This window comes from Candoia aspera, chromosome 7, assembly GCF_035149785.1.
Source record: "Candoia aspera isolate rCanAsp1 chromosome 7, rCanAsp1.hap2, whole genome shotgun sequence".
Taxonomy (NCBI): Eukaryota; Metazoa; Chordata; class Lepidosauria; order Squamata; family Boidae; genus Candoia; species Candoia aspera.
The window spans coordinates 78,131,593-78,158,203 of NC_086159.1; the positions used below are offsets into that span (position 1 = coordinate 78,131,593).

The 26,611-nt window shown below is 39.4% G+C and overlaps 1 protein-coding gene and 1 pseudogene across 1 annotated transcript in view; both read left to right on the forward strand.

The window, feature by feature from the left end:
* Positions 1-26,611, forward strand: part of SEMA3A (semaphorin 3A) — a 203,088-nt gene that overhangs the window by 90,581 nt on the left and 85,896 nt on the right. The window contains exon 5 of the mRNA XM_063309367.1: positions 12,400-12,519. Within this exon, the coding sequence (XP_063165437.1) occupies positions 12,400-12,519 (120 nt within the window). The remainder of the gene's footprint in view (positions 1-12,399; positions 12,520-26,611) is intronic.
* Positions 25,067-25,231, forward strand: LOC134501685 (U4 spliceosomal RNA; annotated as a pseudogene).

The following is a 26,611-nucleotide window of genomic DNA, read 5'->3' on the forward strand; positions in this document are numbered from 1 at the left end:
GGAAATAAGAAAAGGCAAAATCAAAGTTGCTTTAAACATTCTAAAGTCGTACAGTGAGGTGTAAGCAAGCTCATTGTTGAGCTTCTGTGGGGTATTTGTTGAAAACATACAGACATTGCTAAGCAACTGCTTCATATAGATTCAGCAATCTGTTACTCTCTTTCAACACATCCTGCATGTTACATTCCCTCTCCCCTTTTGACTGAGAACTTTGAAGGGCATTTATCACAAATGACTGCATCTGGAAATCTTTACCGGATATGTAGAAACCACCTTGGGATTAAAAAGACTGGCTCATTGATACAAAATCTAAGTGGTTTATAAGCATAGTCAGGCTGGCAAAAATTGCCTCATGCATTTTGCCAGTAGAATCCCTTAATATGGTCTTAGGCATGATACAAGTAGTACATGGGATGAGGTAGGGATCAGTTAAAGACAAACCCCAGCATGCATCATAGTTTTACAGAGTAAACTTTGGTCTAGTGGTTAAGGCACCAGGCTAGAAACCAGGAGACTGTGGGTTCTAGTCCCACCTTAGGCGTGAAAGCTGGCTGGGTGACCTTGGGCCAGTCCCTCTCTCTCAGCCCAAGAGCCAATCAGGCGTGGTAGGAGAGTTCTAGTCCCGCCTTAGGCATGAAAGCTGGCTGGGTGACCTTGGGCCAGTCCCTCTCTCTCAGCCCAAGAGCCAATCAGGCGTAGTAGGAGAGTTCTAGTCCCGCCTTAGGCCTGAAAGCCAGCTGGGTGACCTTGGGCCAGTCCCTCTCTCTCAGCCCAAGAGCCAATCAGGCGTGGTAGGAGAGTTCTAGTCCCGCCTTAGGCATGAAAGCTGGCTGGGTGACCTTGGGCCAGTCCCTCTCTCTCAGCCCAAGAGCCAATCAGGCGTAGTAGGAGAGTTCTAGTCCCGCCTTAGGCCTGAAAGCCAGCTGGGTGACCTTGGGCCAGTCCCTCTCTCTCAGCCCAAGAGCCAATCAGGCGTGGTAGGAGAGTTCTAGTCCTGCCTTAGGCCTGAAAGCCAGCTGGGTGACCTTGGGCCAGTCCCTCTCTCTCAGCCCAAGAGCCAATCAGGCATAGTAGGAGAGTTCTAGTGTCATGAGTAAGGATGGCGAGCAGGGGGCTGCTTTCCAGACTGTTAAGCGCATGCGTAGCACTGAGGAATTGGTGAGCCATTCCAAGAGGCACAGATTGGGACCGCCTTAACCTGCGGGGTTTATATGGCTGGGTTTTTCCCACGCTTGTTCAGTTTGTTAGGATTACTGTTATGTATTAGCAATAAAACATTAGAGAACAGTTCCCTGTCTCAGAGTGTTTCCTGGGAGTCAGGACATCTAGTCCCGCCTTAGGCCTGAAAGCCAGCTGGGTGACCTTGGGCCAGTCACTCCCTCTCAGCCCAACCCACCTCACTGGGGTGTTGTTGTGGGGAAAAGAGGAGGAGGAAGGAGTATTTGGTATGTTTGCCGCCTAGAGTTATTTATAAAAATAATAATAATAATAATAAAGGTGGGATAAATAAATAAAATAAAATAAATAAATAAACTGCTGATATATGGATTTTACATATTTATAGCATACATACGACACAAAAATCTCTTTTGGTGCAGTCTCTCTTTCATGAGACTCCACCAAAAGGCTGCAGTGTATGTGTGTATTTGGGGGAGGGGGGCAGAGAAGGGGATGTGGATTTTCCTTTTGTTTTTGTTTTTGGTTTCAGGGGGAGGGTTGGGTTGGGGGTGGGAGTGGAATTTGTCTAAGGGCTCTTCTACCTGAGAGCTTTTCACCAGTTCAGAAATCAGAGCCCATCTTGTCCAAACTCACAAAATTGGTTGTCTTCATATATTGCATTGATCTATTTCTGAGTCATCTATAGGCATATTTGAATGCAGAGAAATATTTTCTGCTTTGGTGTAGTTTGGTATAACTTAAAGGCAGGTTACTTTTTCACGGATTGGAACTCTTCCCTCCCCCTCCCTCAACTCCTGTTTCAATGGGACAGAGGAGTGGTGGCTTGGTTATTTTGCATTGGCCCCTCTTAATGCTTTAAGTGGAAGTGAAGATAATTGTGGGTTGGCTTCAAATTACTGATAAGAGATTAGAGAATAGAAATACTGGTGATATGGAAGTTGCTTAAGTGGCCTTGTGTACAGATCCATTGGATATGTCACTTAGAGGAGACTTGTCCTGTGGAAGTTGACCCAAAGCACTGCGCTATGACCATAGCAAAAGCTCATCCAGTATCCCATGTCAACACTCATATACAACATCAAGGTTCTTTTTAAGGGCCAAACTTTAGCTCGAGTTGTTAAGTGCATTCACCTAGGTTTGGGTAATCATGGCTTATTAAATGAACCACAGTTATCTGTATTCACACAGTATAGGAAGCCAAAACTGCAGTCCTTAAGCTTAGTGTTGCATATTGCTTTAGGAATTACATTGTATGCCTTCCTTATAGTTTGATTACTTTGATTTCAATGGGAATCTCTCTCTCTGGAGAGTGTGCATCACAGTTTATGATAGAAAAGTAAAAGAGAAATAGAGAAAGTGGTGGCTTTGCAGCTCCAGAGGATTCTGGATGAAACGGATTATCTAGACCCCTTTCAGTCAGGTTTCAGGCCCGGTTATGGGACAGAAATGGCATTGGTCGCACTTATGAATGACCTCTTGTGGGAACAGGATGGAGGCAGTGCATTCATCCTTACTCTTCTTGACCTCTCAGCGGCTTTTGATACTATCGACCATGGTATCCTTCTGGACCAACTTAGGGAGTTGGTGGTGGGTGGCGTGGTTCTGCGCTGGTTCACCTCCTTCCTCCAGGGTCGGTCCCAGTCAGTGTTGATAGGGAGCAAGAGATTCGGCCCACGGCCCCTCTATTGTGGGGTCCCACAGGGTTCAGTACTCTCTCCGCTCCTTTTTAACATCTACATGAAACCACTGGGTGAGATCATCCGTCACTACGGGTTGAGGTATCATCAATATGCAGATGATACCCAATTATACATCTCCATCCCGGGTGAAGTAAGTGATGCCATGGTCACCTTTTCCGAGTGTCTGGGGGCTGTGGGGGTCTGGATGGGGGACAACAGGTTGCGGCTGAACCCGGGGAAGATAGAGTGGCTGTGGATTAATGGCTCTTCGATTTCTGGGACATTGTCATCTTTAGTTCTGGATGGGGTTGCACTGCCCCAGACAGACCCGGTGCGTAACTTAGGGGTCCTCCTGGACTCACAGCTCCTGCTTGAAGAGCAGGTGGCAGCTGTGGCTAGGAGGGCCTTTGTGCAACTTCGTGTTGTGCGCCAGTTATGCCCCTTCCTAGAGCGAGAGGCCCTTCAAATGGTCACTCATGCCCTGGTTATCTCCCATATAGACTACTGCAATGCGCTCTACATGGGGCTACCCTTGAAGAGTATCTGGAAGCTCCAACTGGTGCAAAATGCAGCTGCACGGGCTATCTTGGGTATCGCAAGATCAGCACATGTCACCCCTTTGTTCCGTGAGCTGCATTGGTTGCCAGTATGCTTCCAGGTCCAATTCAAGGTGTTGGCTATCACCTTTAAAGCCCTACATGGCATGGGTCCAGGCTACCTAAGGGACCGTCTCCTCCCCATCATATCAACCCGTCCCTCCCGGTCATGCAGAGAGGGCATGCTATGGACCCCGTCTGTAAGAGAACTCCATCTGGCTGGGTCCAGGTGGTGGGCCTTCTCTGCAACAGCCCCTGCCCTTTGGAATATCCTTCTCCCGGAAGTGAGATTGGCTCCCTCCCTCCTGGACTTTAGGAAACAACTAAAGACCTGGTTCTGTCATCATGCCTGGAGCAGGAGGGAGAGTAGTCATTCCTGGGGATGGCTAGTCTCTTAGAAGGACCCTGCTCTGCTTGCAAATCACACAGAACTTCAGCCATTGGGGGTTTTGTCATATTTATTTCATTATGTATTATGGTATTTTTACAGTTTTATATTTTTCTTATTTATGTTTTATTGTAAACTGCCCAGAGTCCCTTTTGGGAGATGGGTGGTGATAAATTCGATTAATAAAATAAATAAATAAATAAAATAACTTTGAGGCATGGTGTCCAGTCCTAAGAACATTTGCTTCATCAGTAAGTTGAAATGTGGGACATCAAAGTTATGTTTTAAGATCAGGATGTGGAATAGTTATCTTTGAATCTGATCCTCTGTGGAGTTAGGCAGATAACTGAATTGATTGCATGAAATTATTATCTCCATTACATAAGTCTTTGTTTGTGGATTATCTCCTATATATTTTTCTCTCTCTCCTTTTGTCTGAGAGAATTTAAAATGGTTATCGACTATGTATATTACTTAGAAAAAAAATCTTCCCATAAGCACTTTTGTATCAAGAAATCAGAAAGATAAAGCTGAGTCACTTTGGTCAGGGAACACTTAATCAGAGAGATAGCAAAACTTAGAATGAGAAGTGTCAGACTCCAAAAATAGATCCTCAACATCTCCACCCTATCAGCTTCACTCCAAACATTCCCAGGACATTGTCTGAGGCAAGAAGGAAGTCCAGGTTTCTTGTCATAATTTCTGTTATTTCCCCTCCTACAGCATCCATTTGGCCTGGATGCAATATGCTTCCCCAGAGAATGGGGAATTGCATCCCCTGAACTGCATGCCCTGCATGCAGTATGCTTCCCCTTGTATCAGAAGACCCTCTATCTCACTTTTCATGTTGTTTGAGACTCTGCGTGTACTTCCACATTGTGAAGGCCAACCCTGGCTAGCATGAATCCCATCTCCCTGTCGGGCACTATTTTTCTGCATCTTTTGGAAAACTTTCCTCTGATATTCAGTCAGCTCTAAATATGCAGCTATGGATGTCGCTGTATATTTATTTGGGTTTGTGGTCTCTGATTTTAAGATATTGTGTTCTTGGGTTGTTTTTCATTTCTTGTTTAGTTTTGATAATGTTTTGTACTGTGGACATTTTAGCATAGATTGATGACATTTCAACCACCCAGAGTCTTTAATTGCAGCTGGAAGAAGGCAAATCAATCAGTCAATCAATCAATTAATCAATCATCTTGGTGGTATATTGACTTATCCTCAAAGGTAACAACACTCTTGAATTGAATTCAGCTCTGGCTATTGGCATCTATGTAGTTTTCTTGCCAGTGTTACAAAGTACATTACCATTGCCTTTTTCTGAGATGATTTTTTTTTAATTTTCCAGTGTGGCTAACAGCCCTGAAATCCTGCTTAGCATCTGAGATCAGTGAAGGCCAACTAGGTACTGCCAATATTGAGTACCAATGTTGTCCATCCGTTTGGGAGTCAGAATGCTTTTATTTGTGTACTGATGTGGCTTCAAAATTTATCCTCCTTACTGAGCCCAAACTACATTACAGTATGTTCTCTCACTGGGTTAGTTGCTACTGAGGCATAGTGAGTAGACTTAACTTCTATTTTAACTTTTTCTACATGCAGGTGTTCTAATAGATGGATAGAATTTATCTTCTTATTGTTCCCCCTCCAAAAAATCTGATGTAACACATCATATTCAATGTTGTGATTGTATTATGTTTCCTCATGTTGTGTTGTGATTGTGTTGTGTGTTTTCTGTTCTGAATTATTTTGTGCTTACCTCTTGTGCTTTTTCTTTAGAGATACTTTTATTGTTTGCTCAGGCTATTCTCTCTGTATGTAGTTCCTTCTCTCTGCTTGAAGCAAAAATATTGAGAAACAGTAATAAGTAAAAAGAGAGGTTTGTCTATAGGGGGATCTAAACATTGTCTAGAGTGGTTATGACTCACTTAAAAGAACGGTGGCAATTCTGGAACTATATCTAAGATGTGTATAAAAAGGGAATGATAGTTTCACAGAAGTCTGTGTCACAAGGCAACTGAATATTGTTAGTGATTCTGAAAGCATCTTTTTAAATGGCTCACAACAAATCTTAATGTTGTTGGGTGAAGGTTCAAGCATAGGCACCTGCTGCAAGTGTCTGGGATTGTCATGGATCACTGGAACATGCCCATTGCAAGCACAACTATAGATTCTTTTTGGGAGCTCTAGGACAACTGAAACAATGCCTCATCATAATACTTTTTAATAAGAAGGTGGTTCCCATGTGTATAAAAATAATAACAAATGACTCAAAGTATGTAAATCCAAATAAGAGTTTCAGTCTTAAGGACCTTTGTCTGGGCTCAGAAGCTATTCAGTATTGGGTCTGTTTAGTACTTGGGAGTGAGACCTTCAGGAAATGTAGTCTAGACAAGAAAAGAGAGAGAGCATTAAAAAAGAAGACGATGGGAAACCACTTCCATACTGTTGTCAAGAAGACTGCATCAGAGAGCCCACCAAGGATCTAGTTCAATTTGAGGACATCTATTTGCACTCAAGCTAAATAACAATATTCACTGAGCTGTAGATATAACAAGGTGCTGTGGAGAAGGGTTATAGTTGAATGTTCCTCCAACAACAAGAACCTGAATGTAACTTTGTTAGAGCAAAGTTTCCAAATGTTGGCAACTTCCAGATGGCCATGCTGGTTGAGGGATTTTGGGAGTTGAAGCCCACACATTTGGAAATTGCCAACATTTGGAGACTCTGATCTAGAACATTTATATTTTGAATCCATTTGACAAGATTTCCTGCTTACAATTTGAAGTGCTCTAGCTCAAAAGCAGTATTGTGTCAAGTGTCCCTACATTTCAAAATTCTGCGTTTAAGTTGCACGTATGATGGTGGATGTCTGTGTCTGCATGTGTGCAAGTGTAATCTTTGCTGCTCTTACCAGCATTTCAAACACATATTTTAACTACTCTGTGTTGCTGGCACTGGTTTTCCCATTAAGAACAAATATCCTTTTACCATGAGGGTAAGGCTGCAACAGGGAGCTGTCGCCAAGTCGGAAAAACCAGTTTGAGATAGGCTAAGCCATTTCAGGCTCACAGCCAAAAAGCATGAGTAGTTGCTTTGCACTGAAGTTGACATACCTTGTCCTCAGTATTGAGAATAATTCTGAATGCCAAATTTCACAGCTAAGACATGTCTAAATATCATCATGCCAATGTCTGATGGAGGGAAAGGAAGAATGCTAATAAATTGGCAGAGTCACTCAGTCTTGGCAATATCTTAATGAAATGTCTGCCCACAGGGAGGCTTTCCTATACTACTTGGCAGTCATGTAACAAATGCAAATTTAATTAGGTTTTATATAAGTCTGCATTTAAAGGGCCATTGTACCCATGTATTTTTATCTCTGCTTCCAAATGAATATGACTATTGGATTTTAATCGAAGCAAATTGGATTTCAACCATCGCTAGATAGATAGTTTAAAGGTGATGTAACTGAATCTTCCTTTCAAGTTGAATCCTCTAACTGAACTGCTGAATCAAATTGTTTCATTGAATTGAATTGAATTGAATTGAATTGAATTGGGTACATGTGAATTGATTAGGTAATTTTATGAATTTCTGTGGATGAATCGCACATGCGTGCCCTCATGGCTTCTTTATTTGTTCATTTGTTTATATATTATGGCTGCCCAACTCCAATGGACTCTTGATGTACTGAACTGAAGCAACACAATCTGGTGATTCAGTTTAACAATCAGAATTAAATAATTCAATGAACTGAATAGGATTGATCATTTGGACTGAACTTGGGTGATTTATACATGCCTAATAAAAAGTGCTTATCTTACAGGCATTCAGGGAGTGGGAGTGGGACATCTCTTGCATCGAGATTCTATAGGCACAGGAGGTTTTCAACCCATAAAAGAGAGAAGCAGTGAACAGCCCTGTTGCAGTTTGCAAAAACAGCAGCTTTATACTTTTCACAGAACAGGAACTAGAGAAACATCTTTCAGTGAACCACAACAATTTATACTGCAATACTTTTAGATAAATCCTAAAACTAATGCAGTATATATAGTAATCTAAAGTGCAATCATCCACAAATTCAATTCCTGGTGGAGGGTTTGAACCCACAGTACAGAACCCACAGTACAGAACCCACAGGCTATGTACATCTGATGATTCCTAATAAGGATGAAACCAGTCATGTACTGCTTCTAGGGGTCAATATAACATGATACACTCTGTACAAATAGTGAATTTGTTCCCCTACTCCAGTGGGGTACAAGTCATGTAGAACTTCATACATGGGGAGATGACAATAATGTAACATATGTTTGTTTGTGTGTGTGTGTGTGTGTGTGTGTGTGTGTCTTTCATCTTAAGGAAAGGTGGATTATATATAAAATTCTGATAGATCATATATGCAGAACATGGATACTTGTAATGCAAATTTGCATTTTGCAACTGAATGCCCTCCAGATTATGGACTAGATTTCACATCTAGAATCCCAGAGTTTTCAGCACTGGCCACACTGGCTGGGGAATTCTGGGAGTTGGTCTACCCAAAAGGCAACTAGGTTATACTGTAAAATGCTGGTATTCTTCTTATACTTCAGGTCAGTTGAAGCAAATTAAACCCTTATAAATAAAAAGACTTTATAAAGCACTAAATGACATGATTGGTTGAAAGTGAAATAGCTAATTATCTTGTTGCGATGCTTGTGCATTGTCATTTATGAGCATATTTGTACTCAGGTAATATTTGAGTACAAATATGCTCATGAGTGATAATGTACAGCCTGTGAAAAGGTTCATCTTGACTGAAGCTGAAATCAGATGGGCTCCCAAGGGCCATGCAAAGGATCTTCTGATTGCCACAAAAATTAGCACTGATTAATTCCATTGGGTCATTGGAATAAATTAACTTTTATAGAATTGTACTATAGTATTGATTCAGCTAGAAAAAGGAGAAAATGCCCCTTTGAACAGATTACCATGGTGGAGGTGAAGCATCTGCCATACTGTTTTTAATAGCTGGATACCATCCTTCAGCTCTATAAAGGCTTGAAGTGTATACAGGAGCTTAATCTACTATCTGCTGCTGTGGTTGTTATTTGGCTCCCGTAGAGCTGAAAGCTTAAAAAAAATAACAGCTGGGAAACATGGGAAAGCTACTTCATCCATGAGAGTTTGAACAGAAACTTCCAATAGTAAATAAATACATTTAACAGCTGAAGGTTTGATCCTCTTACCAGCCCCTCCTAGTACTTCATTAGCTCTTTTATTTCTATAATCCATAACCAAAATATTGTGCATTGTAAATGGGAGACATATTTTTGGGTGGGGATGCATATTTTGCTGTCAGTTATGTTGGCATTAACCTAGACCAGACTGTTGACAGTAATAGAAGAGCAGTGAGGGAAGTACTTAGCCAGGGGAGCAATTCTCATACTATCTGACATTGTTTGTAGCCTTTTTGACCTCATTGTAGCTATGGAAATGTAAGTAACCTGTGAATCACTATCTAAGAATTGTAAAGGCAGACTAGCAATCAACAAATTAGCTTCTCACTAGCAGGATTCTGTTCACCTTGGGGGAATTATTGTGGATTTCATCTTCAGAAATGAGTGCAGAATACAGATAACAAACCAAACACCATTAATGGTGTTTTGAAAAACAAATGCTCTAAATATGTATTTGTGATGTCTCTTTTGAGTTGAGGTGGACTCCTAGTGTCTTATAGGAGATCCTGCCAGTTTTCTTGGCAATACAATAATATAAAGGTGGTTTGCCAGTGCCTTATTCTGGGTTTTTTTTTCCCCCTGACTGCCAAAACTTGGCTTTACAAGATCAGCTAAGGTCAGATAATGGTTGACATCTAGTAGCACTTTGAATTCATATGCAGTTTCCAGGGAGCAGGGCTGCCTTCCCTAGCATAGTGGCTACAAATGTATTAGACCAAAACTCTATGAGCTGAGAATGGAATCAGTTTTGGCTTAATGATAGGATGGCTCAATGCATTTATACGGGAGACCACCAGGAAATCTACCAGGACTGGAGGATAAACTGGGAACTCTAAAAATCATTCTGGAAGAAATCACTGGCAAACAGATTCTGTATTTCAGCCAAGAAAACACCATGGGAATATCCACATAGTCATCAGAAGTCAAGCTTGATTTGAGGGATACTTACTTTTACCTATCAGTTGTTAATATCTACTGTCTTACATATGGGCAGTTTTGGTTAGTCTGATTTAACAGTGTCTCTTCTCTTCTCTCTCTGGATTCAGATTATAGAGATGTAATCTGAGACAATTAGGGAAAAGCCTGGTATCCAGAGGCTGCAGGTATTGATCTATTGATCAAAATAACCAACAGTCTTGGCTTACTGATTGTACTGGACCCTACGCAGATCAACCTCCATGCAAAAGAGTGAGATTGGGTTCAGTGGAATGGCAGCTAACTGCAAACATCTGTTGTAACTTTTATACAAAACTTGTTCATGTAGTAGCTGTATATATGTTCATGTTGCCTGGGCAAATACTGCTTTTACCTCCTCTAAGCCTCCTCTGCAGAAAAGCCCATTAACATGAGGAAACAAAAGGGTCCATCACGCAGTCATCACGCAGCATGCTTTCATGCTTTGGGTATGGCTCATTTTTAAAAGAAATCTACATCTTTTGTTACTGTTCTTAATTATATATTTAATCTATCCAATAACCAGTTCCTCTCTGCAGATCACAATGTGATTAACTAATTTTTTCTAAGGACATTTAAAATGAGATGAAAAATAATAAATCAATAACATGCAATCAGTACATTACACAGGGAACATGAAATCTACTATTCCTGCATCAAAAAGGGGCCATGTAAAATCAGACTGAATACAGAACTATGACAGTTATTAAAACTACCTAGAAGAAAATTTGTCAATGTCTTTGTCAGGAGCCCATTCCATAAATTGGACCCCATAATTGGGAACCCTCTTTTTCTGATTGCCATCTGTATCACTTCATTTGGCAGACACCCAGAGGAAAGCCTACAAAGATACAAGGGGAACATCTAAAGAAGGAGGTCTCTGCAATGATTTGTTAACTTGAGAAATACTTATTTCTGTCTTTATAGAACAATATAGTTTTTTGGGTTGGAGTGAAGATGCAGATTGAAAGTTCTGTGACCTAGGTCACAGATGTGCAGATTATGCTTCATTTTGCTTTCTTTGTGACTCACAGCTGAATATATGAATGTACCAAGACACTCAGTTTACGTTACATTTTAGAGGATACAGACTGAGAGTTCTGACTATAATGCTTGTTCTGTGAACTCTCATTCTCATATGAAAATCCCCACTTGACTGGACATTTCTCCAGGCAACTCTGACCTGATTAGCAACTTTATATAGCAAGAGTTGGCTCAGATTTTGTGTCTTATATAAACCTTAAAGTCTTCCATTTTTGTGTGTCCGAGGAACTTTATGTTGGCTGTTGGGCTGACATTTTTTCTTAAGCCAAGAGATCTAAAAGTGCCAAGGACTTGATGAGGTCTAAAGATCCTCTGTTCTCATGGCCTTTCTAAGAAGATGCAAGACCTACTTATTAGTCGATAGCAGATTCCCTTTCAGAACATCTTGTATTATCATTGTTGCAAATGGTCCTTTTGATACTGCTGTTTTATTTGAGTTTATGGTTGTAATGGTTGCCTATTCTAAAACATCATCAGACTCATGAGCAGGAATTCAAAGATATCTGATTTATTAAAGAATAGTATGCAGGATCACAGAGAAAGCTGAGAATGATGAAAGTGTGCCAAATTCAAACTAAAAACCCTCGGTGCAAATGAAATCCCTCCCCTTGTAGAATCTTCTCAAGTCCACAACCCCAGGTGCTCCTAATGGTTTCTGATGGTCTGTGGGAAAAGTCCTTGAGCAGAGAAAATAACCCAAACACATTCCATTGTACTGATTTCACATACAGAGCTGGGTACAAGGTCTCACAGCAGCTCCCTCCCAAACAGAAACGTGTGTCAGCGCCATGGCGCGTGAAACGTTACGATGTATAAACTACATTGAATCAGTGAACATGACAATGGTTTTTTCGGAAGTCAACTTGAGCTTGCGGGAAGGGGATAAGTCAGTGCCTGCAAATGACATTAAGCTGTGAGAGTTTAGTATTATTATTATTGTTTTAATCCGTTCAGTCGTGTCCGATTCTTGGGGACTGCCTGGAAGAGTCCCTTCAGTTTTCTTGGCAAGGTTTTTGGGAAGTAGCTTGCCATTGCCTGCTTCCTAGGGCTGAGAGAGATAGACTGGCCCAAGATCACCCAGCTGGCTTTGTGCCTAAGGCCGGACTAGAACTCAGGTCTCCCGGTTTTTGGCCTGATGCCTTAACCACTACACCAAATTGGCACTCTATATTAAATTATATTATTATAAATTATTAATATTAACCATTTATTTATTTGATTTGATTTAGAAAGCCACCCAACTCCAAAATTACTCTGGGTGGCTTACATAACCAAAAGAGAAGAGAAAATAATAAAAATGTTCTGTTACCTTGGTTTTTTTTTTCCCTTTGCAGAAAGAATGTGCTAACTTCATCAAAGTGCTTAAAGCTTATAACCAGACTCATTTGTATGTTTGTGGAACTGGAGCTTTTCATCCCATGTGCACATACATTGAAGTTGGAGGACATCCTGAGGTAAGGACACCTAAATTCAGTCTTTTTTTTAAGTTAGCTGCTTTTAGCCATGCCTTTGATTGGTAACTGCAAATGGACACTCCAGTTCATCGCTGTTGACTCTACTAGTGTGGGGTCATGGTGGAGATGCTGGAGCAGTAATTTAGAGTCTCGGGCTAAAGTACATCTTCAGGCATGGAAGCTCATTGGGTGAATTTGGGACAGTCACTCTCTCCCAAGCACAACTTACTTCCCAGGGTTGTTGTTGTGGTATGAAAACAAAAGACAACCTCCCTAAAAGCTGCACTGAGCTCTCAGATAAAATCTAACAGATAATATTTGTTTGTATTATCTGTTAAAATCTAACAGATAATATTTGTTTAATATCTGTACTTTCCCTCTGAGGTACTAACCAGGTTTGAGTCTATTTAGGGTTTGTTTTTGTTTTTTGAGCTACGTCAAGGCTACTCAGTGTTGTAACCTAGCTAGGTTGCTACTAGTATAGTTCCATTCTATTCTGCAATAGGCAAACTCCAGCTTTAGGTTCAGTTCTGGGCTCCAGATCTTAAGAAAATTCAGAGAAAACTGAAGTAGGTGATGAAAAGGATAGAGGATGAGTAGGGACTGGGAACTAGTACATTTCCTTTCCTTTCCTTTCTGATGAGGAGAGCCTGAGCAAACTGGGTAAGTTGACAACCAGAAAACTAAGGTGGGATATGGTGGCTTTTTCCAAAAACTTGAAGTGGTGTCACACAGGGAAATCTCTGTCATCCTGGAATGCAGGAGACATAATAAAGGGCCTTAGTAATAGGAAGGGGCCTCTGGTTGTATTTTAGGAAAATCCTCTAACCGGTAAGGACAGTTTGACAGCAGAGCCAATGACCAAGGGAGGTGGTGAGATCTTTCTGTGTCCTGGTACAAGAAAGTTTCATTTGGATTTCTCCACAGTGTAAGGACTTGGACTCTGTGGCCTAAATGGCACAGCCAATTTGATAATTCTGTGGTTACGTAAGATAAATAAAATGGATCTAACAGTGCAAGAAGCCTGTGGCCTCTTCTGGCTTATCATGACTCAGCTGCCTCGTGCTGCTCAATTATTCTTGGTCCTCACAACATAAATGTTTGGATCCATTTATTTAGCATGGAATTCAAAATAAGAACTCCAGTTTCTTACTCTTTTAACAAGCCACAAACAAGCTCTGATTTATTAAACTGTCATCATTATTGGGGGAGCTAAATAGGAGAAGATGGAAAGTTTGCACAAGAATACTTACCACTAAGTCATTAGCATATAAATATTAATCATAGCTCATGAAGACAGTTATGACCAAAAAAAGGAAAGTTTTGCTTTCCTCCCATGTAACATTTGCAGTTATGGCTTCAAGAACATTTCAAATTAGTTTGATCTTCTTTTGGAAGGTTTGCCATTTAATTTATGGGGTTGTTTTTCAGCTGATCATTATAGTGCATTTACTTGCTAAGATATCAGCAGCCATCGTATGGATTTGACGTTCAAGATTGTAAATTGATGTTAAAAGAAGAGAATATCATTATTCAAGTGAATAAGGCTATGCCTGATCACTTAAACATCAGATTACTATCTGGCAGAAAAATTAACATATTAAAAGCTGGGAAGATTATTTCTTTCCCCTCATCCACATATATAATTTTTAAAAAGCTATTATTTTTTAAAACCCTTCTATTCCCAGGCCTCTATTTCTAGGCATAGGGTTTTATCTGAAAAGGAATTTCGCATAAGTTCTTGTTATGTGCTTGAATGCTTTACTTCAACATGTATTTGTCAATTATCAATTGTCCCTAGACCACACAAACTCATACACCCACACACCACTGGGTATGTCACTGCTGGCTGCATTCAATGGAATTTTGTTTCCTGTGCTCCATTTGGGAACTGGTAGACATGTTACTTAACTTAGTTCCTTAACATGCATGTCAGTCACTGGTCGAGTGGCTGCCAAGATTTTTGATGAATAGATGGCAAATTGAGATCATTTACTTTTATAGTTTTATGAGCATGCAAGATAACCTGTATATACAATTACTGTTATATTCACTGTACAGATGGATGTGGTGCTGTGGTTAAGGTCTTGGGCTTGGATCAATGTTCTTCATGGTCAAGTTCATGCTCAGCCACAGAAACTCACTAGCCAGCCATTCCTTTTCATGCCAACCAGCCTCACAGGGATGTTGTCATGCAAGAAAATAGGAGAAGGAAGCTCCTGAATGAAAGGCTTTGTTTGTTTGTTTGTTTGTTTGTTTATCAAATTTATATAGCTGCCCATCTCACAAATGTGACTCTGGGCAGTGTATAATAAAACAAACCATTAAAAACAATTCAACAAATATAAATAAGACCATGTGCAAGAGAGTACATAAATCCAATAAATGAATATATGAATACTGATAATTAATAAACAATTTATAGAAATAAATATTAGAGAAGAGAAACTTTTTTTTCCATCAGAAGGAATTCTTCAGTAGAACAGCATTACATTATCCATGAAGACTTACTCCTGCATCTTTAATTTTATCCATACTGCTTGGTTTGGAAGGATTCTTTCTCTTAAGATTAGATTAACTAATTGGTCAAAAAGTTTGCAAATTATTTTAATGCAGCACAAAAATGGTGTGAGTTTCTCCTAAATCCCATTGGCAATTTTTCCTCGAACATACATCTTTTAGCAGTTCCCATAATTTAATGTGGTTCATTCATTCCCGTAAATTTCTAAATCAGATCTGGATCTTTCTGAATGCACTAGAAGTTCTATTCATCACTTCAAATATTCAGTGTTTGAGTACCACTGTATTAAGGTACTATAACAATAAAAACAGCTCACACAAACTATTGTTGCAAAATATCTCTTTCCTTGCATCGGTTTTGTGCAGTTGTGTTAAGTGGCGTATCTGTACATCACACAAGCTGATTAAATTATAGATAAGAAAGCTTGTGCTTTTCTACAGACTGAAACTGTTTCTAGCAATGAAACTGGGAACGTATCTCTGTGCCTGACAAGATAAATTATATGTCATTAAATGAACCCCATGACATTCATCAGCTTTGAAAGCCTTTTTGAAAATTCAGATACTTGCGAATTATAGATTGCTTAAGGAAAGCTGAAGTGGCATGTATTCAGTTATATTCCAATTTTAGCAAGTAAATGATGCCAGTGTTAACTCTACTGTTCACAAAGGATTGAACTTGGAATATGAAAAAGCAGTAAGAGAAAAAAGAGGTTGATTGCATGCAAGATAAATCAAGTCTTTTTACCCAGTGGAAGTTCGGATTTTTTAGCAACTTCCTTTAATTTGAGTTGGAAATTCTCAGTAACACATTTTACTATTTGCCCAACTTTTTTCAAAGAACAGCCTATACAGTTTGTTAAAGGAAGGACCTAGTAGGGCCTTACAGAAGAAATCCAGCTCCTCGAGCTTTCTGCATCCAGATGAATAGTTGCATATATCATGCATTACCAGCTAATGCAGATTGTTTAGTTATGAGGTTCATCTGGCCTATATCCACAAAGCATCATCAAAGCATCATTATGTACATCCAAGCATTTGTTCCATGATGTTTTTGTATGACTTATGGGTCAGATTGCCTTTTCTCTAATTTATAATACCTTTACATGACACTTAAAACACATTCCAATCATTCTAATAAACAGCTAAACAAGTAATCAGAAGATGGTATTAGAAAATAAGATATCTATGTGACATATTTATAACTCTAGTTATAATAATAGCTAGTGGAAGAAACCCACTTAGTTTACCTTTTAAAATTACACACCTATCCATTTATTATACTAAAATCTTTTGAAGCTGACAATTTCATCCTGATCACAACTAAATCAAAAGCAGGCTCTTTCAAGTCAAACTTGTCTTGGACAAACCCATGTAGTTTTCTTGGCAACAGTTCAGAAGGAATTTGTCACTGCCAGCTTCTGGGAGGTTTTTCCTCACCTCCTGGTGGTCTCCCATCCAAGTATTAATTAGGTCATCCTGCTTAGACAAGGTCAGCTAGGTGATGCCACCTCTGCAGGGTCCAACAAAGTAAACAAGTCATACTCCCAAATATCTGTGGGTAATAGTCTACATAAATGTTATGAATGAATGGATGGATGGATGAATGAATGAATGAACGTTTTTTCTTTGTATCAGATTTGCAACTCAGCAAAGCCCATCATTTATAGTAGATGTTATATGTTTTGATGTCACATCTTGAATTGCTTTTCTCAGAAAGCAAATGTTCTATGAGAAATATATGTTTAAGAAAGATCAGCCAAACATCATACATGCAACTTTTTGATAGAGCATGAAGAATGATTTAGAAGCTGTTTGTAAACATTGGAATGTGAGTCTGTATGCATGAGAGAGATAAAGAGGAAGAGGAAGAGAGGGAGGGTCTCTTGAAGGGACTATGAGGGAAATACGGAAGTTGGCAAAGTCAGGAACAAATCCATTAAGAATAAAATGCATTTGTTTAGAAGTCAGGCTGTCTGGATCAAATTCTGAGTTTATACTACCAGCTGATGCACATGCAGTGTTGGTATCTGGGAGCATCTGACAGACTGCTAAGACAGTCTGTTTAAGCCTTGGAGAGCCAAAAATCTGATAGCAAATTACTGCAGTATTATCTCTTTGACAGTATTCAGCAGTCAGTGTATCCATACTTCCTTTAGGTAAGCCACGTCTGTGGAACAAAGAATACTATTTAATATCTTTTATTATAAGCATTTTTCTCTGCTTGTCAGCCAAAGAGAATGTAAGAGTGGCTTTCATTCAATCAATGAAATAAGGAATAATCCTCCCCTGTGTTCAGAATTTTAGAAGACTTAATAAAAGGAAGAAAGCAACTGACAACCAATTTTTAAAGCATAATAAATAGTCTTGTATTAGGATGATCTAGGCATGGTTCAGCGAGAGGAACATCCTGGTGGAGCTAGCCTTTAAGCAGGGGTTGGAAGGGAAAGATGTTAACAATTCTGAAATAGTGTTGGATTCTGTTATTACACTCCCAAAGTAGTCCTATGTTTAGCCATATTAGCTTTTTTGACTCTGGAATAAAGAGTATCTCCCATTGCGTCCACCACAATGCAGCATAACCATATAGAAAAATAATATCCATTTTGACCTTCCAAGGTCCATGGAGTGGAATTCTATATTCATCCCTTTTTGGGGGTATATATTACACTCCACTTCCCCATTGCTAAGACATACTGGTAAATCATGACTACGAAGTTATATATAGCCTGCCACAGCTGAATGACTTCTGTAAATGAGAAACCAAACCTGGGCCACCTTCTTATGAGGTTCAAAGCAATAAGCTCCAGCCCTGTGGGAAACCTTTTATTCAGGCTGATGAGGAGGGAAAAGGGAGGAGGAGGAGGAGGGGGGAGAGGAGGAGGAGGAAGGGAGGGAGGATGCTGCCATGAAAGCAAAAATGCAGAAAGGGTGTGGTAGCACCATTTCTGACTCACCAATTTTATTAAAAGGCATCAGCTCTTGTGAGCAACAGCTGACTTCATCAGATGCCTAGACTAATACAGGATTTAAATTGGAGGGAATTTGGGGAAGACAGGTTGGTTATGCAGATGCAGGTGACATGTGAAACAGATTACAAGTACCTTATCAAGTAGGAAGGGTAATGCCATGAAAGCAAATTCATAGGTAGGGATGCACTCATGATTTATTTTCCTGATTTGGCCACGCATTGTGCTCAGTTGCTTGAATCCTTGTTTTCCTGCCTCTCAGCATAAAAAAATGTTCATAGATAATAATAACTACATAATAAAAGGGCACAGAACTGATAATGAAAGCAATTCTTGGCTATTATTGTAGGAAAAAACCCTGCCTAACACTGTTCCCTGCATATTCTTTTCCCTCTCATTCCTTGCCTTCTTTAATGCACCATAGTAACCAAGAGGGAAGAAATTAACACTGTCTAGTTCTTTCCTTCCTCTCTGTCTCTCTGTCTCTCTCACACACACACACACAAAACACATTAAAATGTAACTTTTTTTTTCCTGTAAAATGTAGCAGGATGGAAGCTTCTCATCACCATTCTCCTTATGACTTGGTGAGAGTTGGACACACAACAATTCACAGCTTAGGTGCTAAATATTTATCCTTCTGGTTAAAGAATACTTATCATTTCTTACTCTTTCTGTGTGTCTGTGTGTCTGTGTGTCTTTGAGTCAGTCTTGACTCCTGGCGACTGCCTGGACAAGTCCTTGCAGTATTCTTGGCAAGATTTTCAGAAGTGGTTTGCCCTTGCCTCCTTCCCAAGTCAGAGAGAGAGGGACAGGCCCAAGGTCACCCAGCTGGCTTTGTGCCTAAGGCAGGACTAGAACTCATGGTCTCCCAGTTTCTAGCCTGGGTCCTTGACTACTACATGAAATGAATATTCACACAGCATCTTGTGAGCACCTTCACCTTCACTGATTCAGCAATCAATTAGCATGATTGTACAGTCGTGCAATCCTATCCAGCTTCACTGATTCCTGTTGACCCTTGTTGTTATTTTTAAATGATAATACTACATTTTCTGGTGGATGTTGCTTCACATAGTTCATAATTGACCATGTACTTATCAAGGTTTAATATCCAGTAATCTCAATTATCATGACTGGAATTTTAGAAGCTGGTCTTTGAACTTTCTGGTCTAAATGATATTTCAGAAAGGCAAATAGCTATAATGATGAAGACTTTAAGTACCCTAACATCTGTTGAGAAACAAATGTTTCCAAGCATGGTTCCCCCAGGAAATTCTGGGCTTAGCTTGCCAACAACTTTCTCCCTAAAAAGGTGGAAGAAGGTACAAGAGGATTAGCTGACCTTGGCTTGAGTCTTCTCTGTAAAAAAGTCAGAGATTCTTCTCTGCAAAAAAGAGAAACTAAAACTGAGCATGATTGATTGAATATATGCCATGAAGTCAGTATCAACTCTTATTGACCATGATAAAGTTAATGGGAAAAGGAGGCATGGGAGTCCAAATCAAGGGAGATATGCAAAGCACAACTGCAAATAATTCAGTGAGAAAAATGGAGAAAAGTAAAAAAAAAAAAAAAGTCAGTGTAGTAGAGGAAGACAGTGAAAACAAAAAGGACACATAGGAACAGTCCATTCAGGAGGTGTCAACAGAGGGCATCAACAAAATCTAGACTGAACTAAAGTTGGGAGAGAGCACTAAGAAAAATATGTGTATACCAATTGCTGAATGAAGATGGCAAAATGCTAGTAAGCAATAAAGAAAAGGCTGGACTATTTAGAATCTGTTTAATGTATTTCACTGAGCAACTGTAATCTGCAATTGAAACTCCCAGGAATTGAGCACAACCTGAAGGACATTTTCATTATTGTATTTGGGAATGAGGATGTCTTTTGCTCATTGCTCTTGACTGATAGCTTTATATTTACTATATACACATAAGCCCCATCAACATTTTTTAGCACTGACATGGTATGCATGGCTATCTCATTGCCTGTTCTCATTTTTAAAATCAACGTATCTTAAAAGCATAGAATATAAGGATTGAAAGGGACCTAGGCGATCAACAGTCTTAGCCAGTGCAGGAATCTACTTGTACTACCTCGTATGGGTGCAAAATATCATAATAGTTTGAAGAAGGTTATTTTCAGAAATCTGGTACTACATGTTGCAGAACTAGGTGAACTAAATGAATAATCATAATCAAAAGTGTATTGTCTGTTTAACAGATTTAATGTAACCTATCTTAAAGTAATCTTCATCAGCCCTATTGGAGTTTTTCCCTTTTGTGCTTTCTCACTCAAAACAGGAGTTCCTACTTTCAAATCTCTACATTTTAGTCAACAAGTAACTCAATTTTGAAATCTTGCAGTGGAGCCCAATGGAAAACCTGCTGGAAGTTTATAATTCACCAGCCCAGTCCAGTGCACTCTACAGATGCAATCTGCTCTGTAATACCACTTGCACAGAGAAATGCTAATAAGTACCTTGCACCTAACACTTACGTTAACTCACTCAGATTGTGTCAAAGTGCAGGGTAACAATGCATGTCTCAGATATGGATGATTACAGTGCTGAAGATTACTTAGCTATTTAATGGTTACCTTGGAGGCCTTTTTCAATAATGTCCTTGCTCTTGTGTGTTTATTTATGGAGTTAACTATTAGATTGTTAGAAACCTACTTATTTCTGGGAAAAGCACTCGACCATATAGAATAGATGCCGCTGGATTCTTTTTCTTTTAGTTCAGGGATAGGCAATGTTGTGCTGTCACTCTAGAGCACTGTTTCCCAACTTTGGCAACTTTAAGATGTGTGGACTTCAACTCCCAGAATTCCCCAGCCAGCATGATCTGTTAATCCACTAAATGCTCATGGCTGGCTGGAGAATTCTGGGAGTTGAAATCCACACATCTTAAAGTTGCCGAAGTTGAGAAACACTGGGCTGTAGTTTTGGGATGGTGGAGGACCAAACAATGGGTGGGACAGCATCACCTATGCAGATGGAACTTGGTTTTGAGGTAGGAAGTTTGGGGGTTTTCTTCGTTTTTTAATTATCATATAGATATTTTAAGCCTTATATTAAAGTGTATGTATTTCTCAACTCCAAATGGAAAGAAACTGGGCAGTTTTAAATATCTGTGACCAGTGGGTGATCTGAAAATTACAGAAATGTGACTTGGGGGCTTTCTACAGCTCTGGGTTACCCATCTGTAATTACTTTTATAGATTATTTGCATGAAAGAAATGGCTTAATCTCCAATAAGCCTCAGCCCTTCAAATTCAGTCCTGTCGCCTTTATTCTTGCATCTTTTGGTGTGAACCTCTTGTTCACCTGCCAGGTTTCTACATATATTCAGTGTATGAGTATTTAGTGGATCAACAGATCAGATGCTGATCCCTGGTAACCACAAATATGAACTGTATCTGAGAAGAGTATCCACAATGCAGCCCTTTAGGGTGAATTCATGTTATAGTACAGATCCTCTTGTGAAAGTTGCACATACTGTGTTGTAAATCACAAGGAAGTCTTAGAACAGAATTACAGGAGTTTCCTTGCTTCATTTATTCTGATTTATTCCAAATAAAGGTAAAGAGACTCAACAGATTAAATCAGGATGGCTATGTCCAATTCAGCAGATTAAATGAGGATGGCTATAGTCAATGGAATTTGATTATGTAATCAACTCTTTAATAAAATGTGTTCAAAAGTTCTGTATAAGATAATACAAACCAGACACATATTAAAAAAAGAAAGCGTATGGCCACATAATTCAGACAGATGGCCCCAGTGCTCTTTTGAATGTCATTTTGATGACTAAGCCTTCACCTTTCCTTAGAGTTTTTAGAGCACACCAACTTGATAGAAGACTGAAAAAACAACCTGTAAAATTAACAGTAGGGACTTTCCTTTTTCCTTAGGTATTTTAGCTGAAACACTGAAATGTCTGTGTGGTTTCCTTTATGCTTTCCAAAAGAAAATGAAAAAAAATGTTTACTGTAACGGCAAATGGTGCTGATTATTATCCAAAAATGCTACTCAATCATGATACCTTTTAGAAGACTTCTGAAAGATGCTGTTGCAAGCTGAAACCAGGGCATTCTTTACTATTTGCACCAATCTCAACGATCAATATTTATTAGCAAACTTCCAACTCTTAAAAGTAAGATAATATATTATAGATAAAATACAAACCATGTGTCAGATGTGAATGCTCTTAAGCAATGGAGCAGCCTGCCTCCTGAAGTTGTGGGTGCTCCATCACTGGAGGTTTTCAGAAGAGACTGGACAACCATTTATCCAGAATGGTATGAGAATTGCTGCACTGGCAGGGGCTTGGAGTAGAAGACCTCCAAGGTCCCTTGCAACCCTATGATTCTATCCTGCACAAAAGTTATAAAATATGCATTAATTTAGCTTTAATTTTCTTCAGGAACAAATTGAAATGATCAATTTTATTAGCGGGATCCAAGAAAAAAGTATTAATATGTGGAGTTTTGTTGCTGTTTGTTTTATGGCCATGCAGCCGCTGTTTAGACATCCCCAGCAAAGAAGACTTCACCATTTCCTGAGGCAATCTTTTCCACTGTTGATCAGCTTTTACTGTTAGAATATTTTTCCTGATGTGCAACCTAAATCTATTTCCTTATAATTCAAACTCACTGATCTTCTTCTCTTTTAGTCAGGAAAAACTTCAAACAATCCTGTCCTGTCTTTGATATGACAGCCCTTTAGATATTGGAAGATGGTTATCATGTCCTCCCACACTGTCTCCAAACTAAATTTACCAACTGTTCCTTCTAATTTTTTCTTTCCATCCCTCTCCCCTTGCAAAATCTACTGGCAGATTAGACCTATGGAAAAAGAGGCGGGTTAACTGAATGTGGTGCATGTTGTGTTGAGTTTATGAGAGAGAATGGCTGGCCCAAGGTCACCCAGCTGGTTTTGTGCCTCAGGCGGGACTAGAACTCTCAGTCTCCTGGTTTCTAACTCGTTGCCTTAACCATTACATCAAAGAGGCTGTCATATAATAGATTACTTGTTAATAAATATGGGCTACATAAATATGGCTCCCTTCATGGGTAGAGGAAGAAAAAATATCTATCCGTTTGTAGCCATAAGGAAGAAGCAGTTGTAAGAAACAATATCATGTCTAATTTGACTCTTGAATCAAACAAGTCAGATGCATTTTTCTTAGAAGTCAGTTACAAGAAGAATTCTTTGTAAGAAAATGATGTAGTAACTTTTCTTATGTAATGCTGTTTCTAGAATAGAATAGTTTATTCAACAATATCAAATTGTTATTATGAACAAATTGTTAAAAATCACCATATCATTCTGCAGTGAAGCATAATTAAAATACTGCACAACTACATGGTTGTATCATCTTGGTAATTGAGGCAAATGTTGTAAAAGTTTGAGCTTAATACTAGTTTATATGACATGATGATTTGTCCTAATAAAAAATATTACCCAATAGTAGATTTTTTAGGTTTTTCTGTCTGAATTGTCTTACGATTTTGTTGTTGTTGTTTATTCGTTTAGTCGCTTCCGACTCTTCGTGACTTCATGGACCAGCCCACGCCAGAGCTTCCTGTCGGTCGTCAACACCCCCAGCTCCCCCAGGGACGAGTCCGTCACCTCTAGAATATCATCCATCCACCTTGCCCTTGGTCGGCCCCTCTTCCTTTTGCCTTCCACTCTCCCTAGCATCAGCATCTTCTCCAGGCTGTCCTGTCTTCTCATTATGTGGCCAAAGTATTTCAGTTTTGCCTTTAATATCATTCCCTCAAGTGAGTAGTCTGGCTTTATTTCCTGGAGGATGGACTGGTTGGATCTTCTTGCAGTCCAAGGCACTCTCAGAATTTTCCTCCAACACCACAGTTCAAAAGCATCGATCTTCCTTCGCTCAGCCTTCCTTATGGTCCAGCTCTCACAGCCATATGTTACTACAGGGAACACCATTGCTTTAACTATGCGGGCCTTTGTTGTCATTGTGATGTCTCTGCTCTTAACTATTTTATCGAGATTTGTCATTGCTCTTCTTCCAAGGATTAAGCGTCTTCTGATTTCCTGACTGCAGTCAGCATCTGCAGTAATCTTTGCACCTAGGAATACAAAGTCTTTCACTGCTTCTACATTTTCTCCCTCTATTTGCCAGTTATCAATCAAGCTGGTTGCCATAATCTTGGTTTTTTTGAGGTTTAGCTGCAAGCCAGCTTTTGCACTTTCTTCTTTCACCTTCATCATAAGGCTCCTCAGTTCCTCTTCATTTTCAGCCATCAAAGTGGTATCATCTGCATATCTGAGATTGTTAATGTTTCTTCCAGAGATTTTAACTCCAGCCTTGGATTCCTCAAGGCCAGCTTGTCGCATGATGTGTTCTGCATACAAGTTGAATAGGTAGGGTGAGAGTATACAGCCCTGCCGTACTCCTTTCCCAATCTTAAACCAGTCTGTTGTTCCGTGGTCTGTTCTTACTGTTGCTACTTGGTCGTTATACAGATTCCTCAGGAGGCATACAAGATGACTTGGTATCCCCATACCACTAAGAACTTGCCACAATTTGTTATGGTCCACACAGTCAAAGGCTTTAGAATAGTCAATAAAACAGAAATAGATGTTTTTCTGAAACTCCCTGGCTTTTTCCATTATCCAGCGGATATTGGCAATTTGGTCCCTAGTTCCTCTGCCTTTTCTAAACCCAGCTTGTACATCTGGCAATTCTCGCTCCATGAATTGCTGAAGTCTACCTTGCAGGATCTTGAGCATTACCTTACTGGCATGTGAAATGAGTGCCACTGTTCGATAGTTTGAACATTCTTTAGTGTTTCCCTTTTTTGGTATGGGGATATAAGTTGATTTTTTCCAGTCTGATGGCCATTCTTGTGTTTTCCAAATTTGCTGGCATATAGCATGCATTACCTTGACAGCATCATCTTGCAAGATTTTGAACAGTTCAGCTGGGATGCCGTCGTCTCCTGTTGCCTTGTTATTAGATTTTGTTAATCTACCTTAAAATGAAATGCAATGTTGGCATATGAAACTTACTACAAGTATAATTTTGCTCAGTGGCAGTATCATAGCGAATGAGGCTAACCTGAGAGATAATTATTGCTAACTGAAAACTTTTCCCAATACCCAGTTATGATAACTTGATGCATTAGCAAGTGTTGACATTAATTATTTTAATGAGTTGATTGAATGGGTAGCCATCTAAATCAAATGAATGAATGAATGAATGAACAAATGAACAAACAAAGTGATTTTAGGTTTTGGTTTTAACTGCATTGATTGTACGGTTACATTTTGTATTCTTTATTTTACATGTAGTTAGCTGCCTTGAGTGTTAGTATAAAGGAGGGGCTTTAGATTCAAAAATAAATAAATAAATAAAAGACAGACATACTCAGAGGGTGAAATACATAGCTACAGAGAGGCAGATATTGAAACAGAGATAAAGATGTATATGAAAAAGACACCAACTGGATCCTCTGTAGAAACTGCTCTATCTCTGCCATTTTTCTTCTTCCAGGGTTATTTTCTATTTTATAGCCCCAGGAGAGGACCAAAGTAGGATCACCGTGGTTGCAGTGTGAAAAGCTGAGAGAATTAATTTCCCCTGCCTGTTCAGGCTTTAACTTGCCTGCATTCTTTGCTTTATATCGATTCATTTGTCAACCCAAGGCATGGATCTGTTTCCATCATGTCCAGTTTTGCCCTGAAAAAATAAAACAAGATCCTTTATTTCACAGCTGGTGTATCAGCATGTGTCCATCTCAGTATCCATCTGTGCAGCTCCTAACATTTTGACTTGGGTCTAATTCCATAACTCTTGCCCCAAAGGATTCCATGAATCATTGTTATGTGGGGGGGGGGGTCCTTCACTGAATGTCTTCCCTCTTGTAGGCTATACTTATACTTAGTGTCTTTTACAACAAGTGTGATTTCCTAAGGGGTGTTGCTGAGATTGTGGCATTAAAAGCCCGTAACAGAATTCATAGAGAGATGAATTTCTGTTTTGTGGAGAAGTAAATCAAGGCAGGCAACTTTTTCCAGCCAGGGGGGAAACTTGATTTTTAAAAAATTTTAGGTCTCCAAATGTACACTGGTGAGTTGTATTTGGTGACATATCAGAGTTTTATTTTGTTTCTTTTTTATTTTTCTCAGCCTAGGGAAGGAATTTAAGTGTAAAGTGCACTGCCAAGAATTTACGTTTATACAGCCCAGTTTTGCAGGAGCATTTCAAAATACTGTATAGTCCTCAAAAGGGGAGAGCTGCATTAATACATGTTAATTCAGATAAAAAGTCAAAATGGCAGCCACAATGGTCCACTTGAAGCTCTGCCCTTTTTATGTGCATTGTGACTGCCATTTTGACTTTTTAGCCATATCCTGCAGTCCCTCTCTCAATACAAGCTGTGAGATGGAGATTTGTACTGTTTTCTGGATCAGATGGTTAGCATTTTTTTCAGTAGTATAACTTAAAATTTGGCTACCAGATAAGAGCTGCCAAAATCCAAATGACAGGAGATGGTAGTAAAACAACATCTCTAACTATTCTGTGCCCTTCAGTGACTGCCTGGGCTTTTGCAGCCTACATCT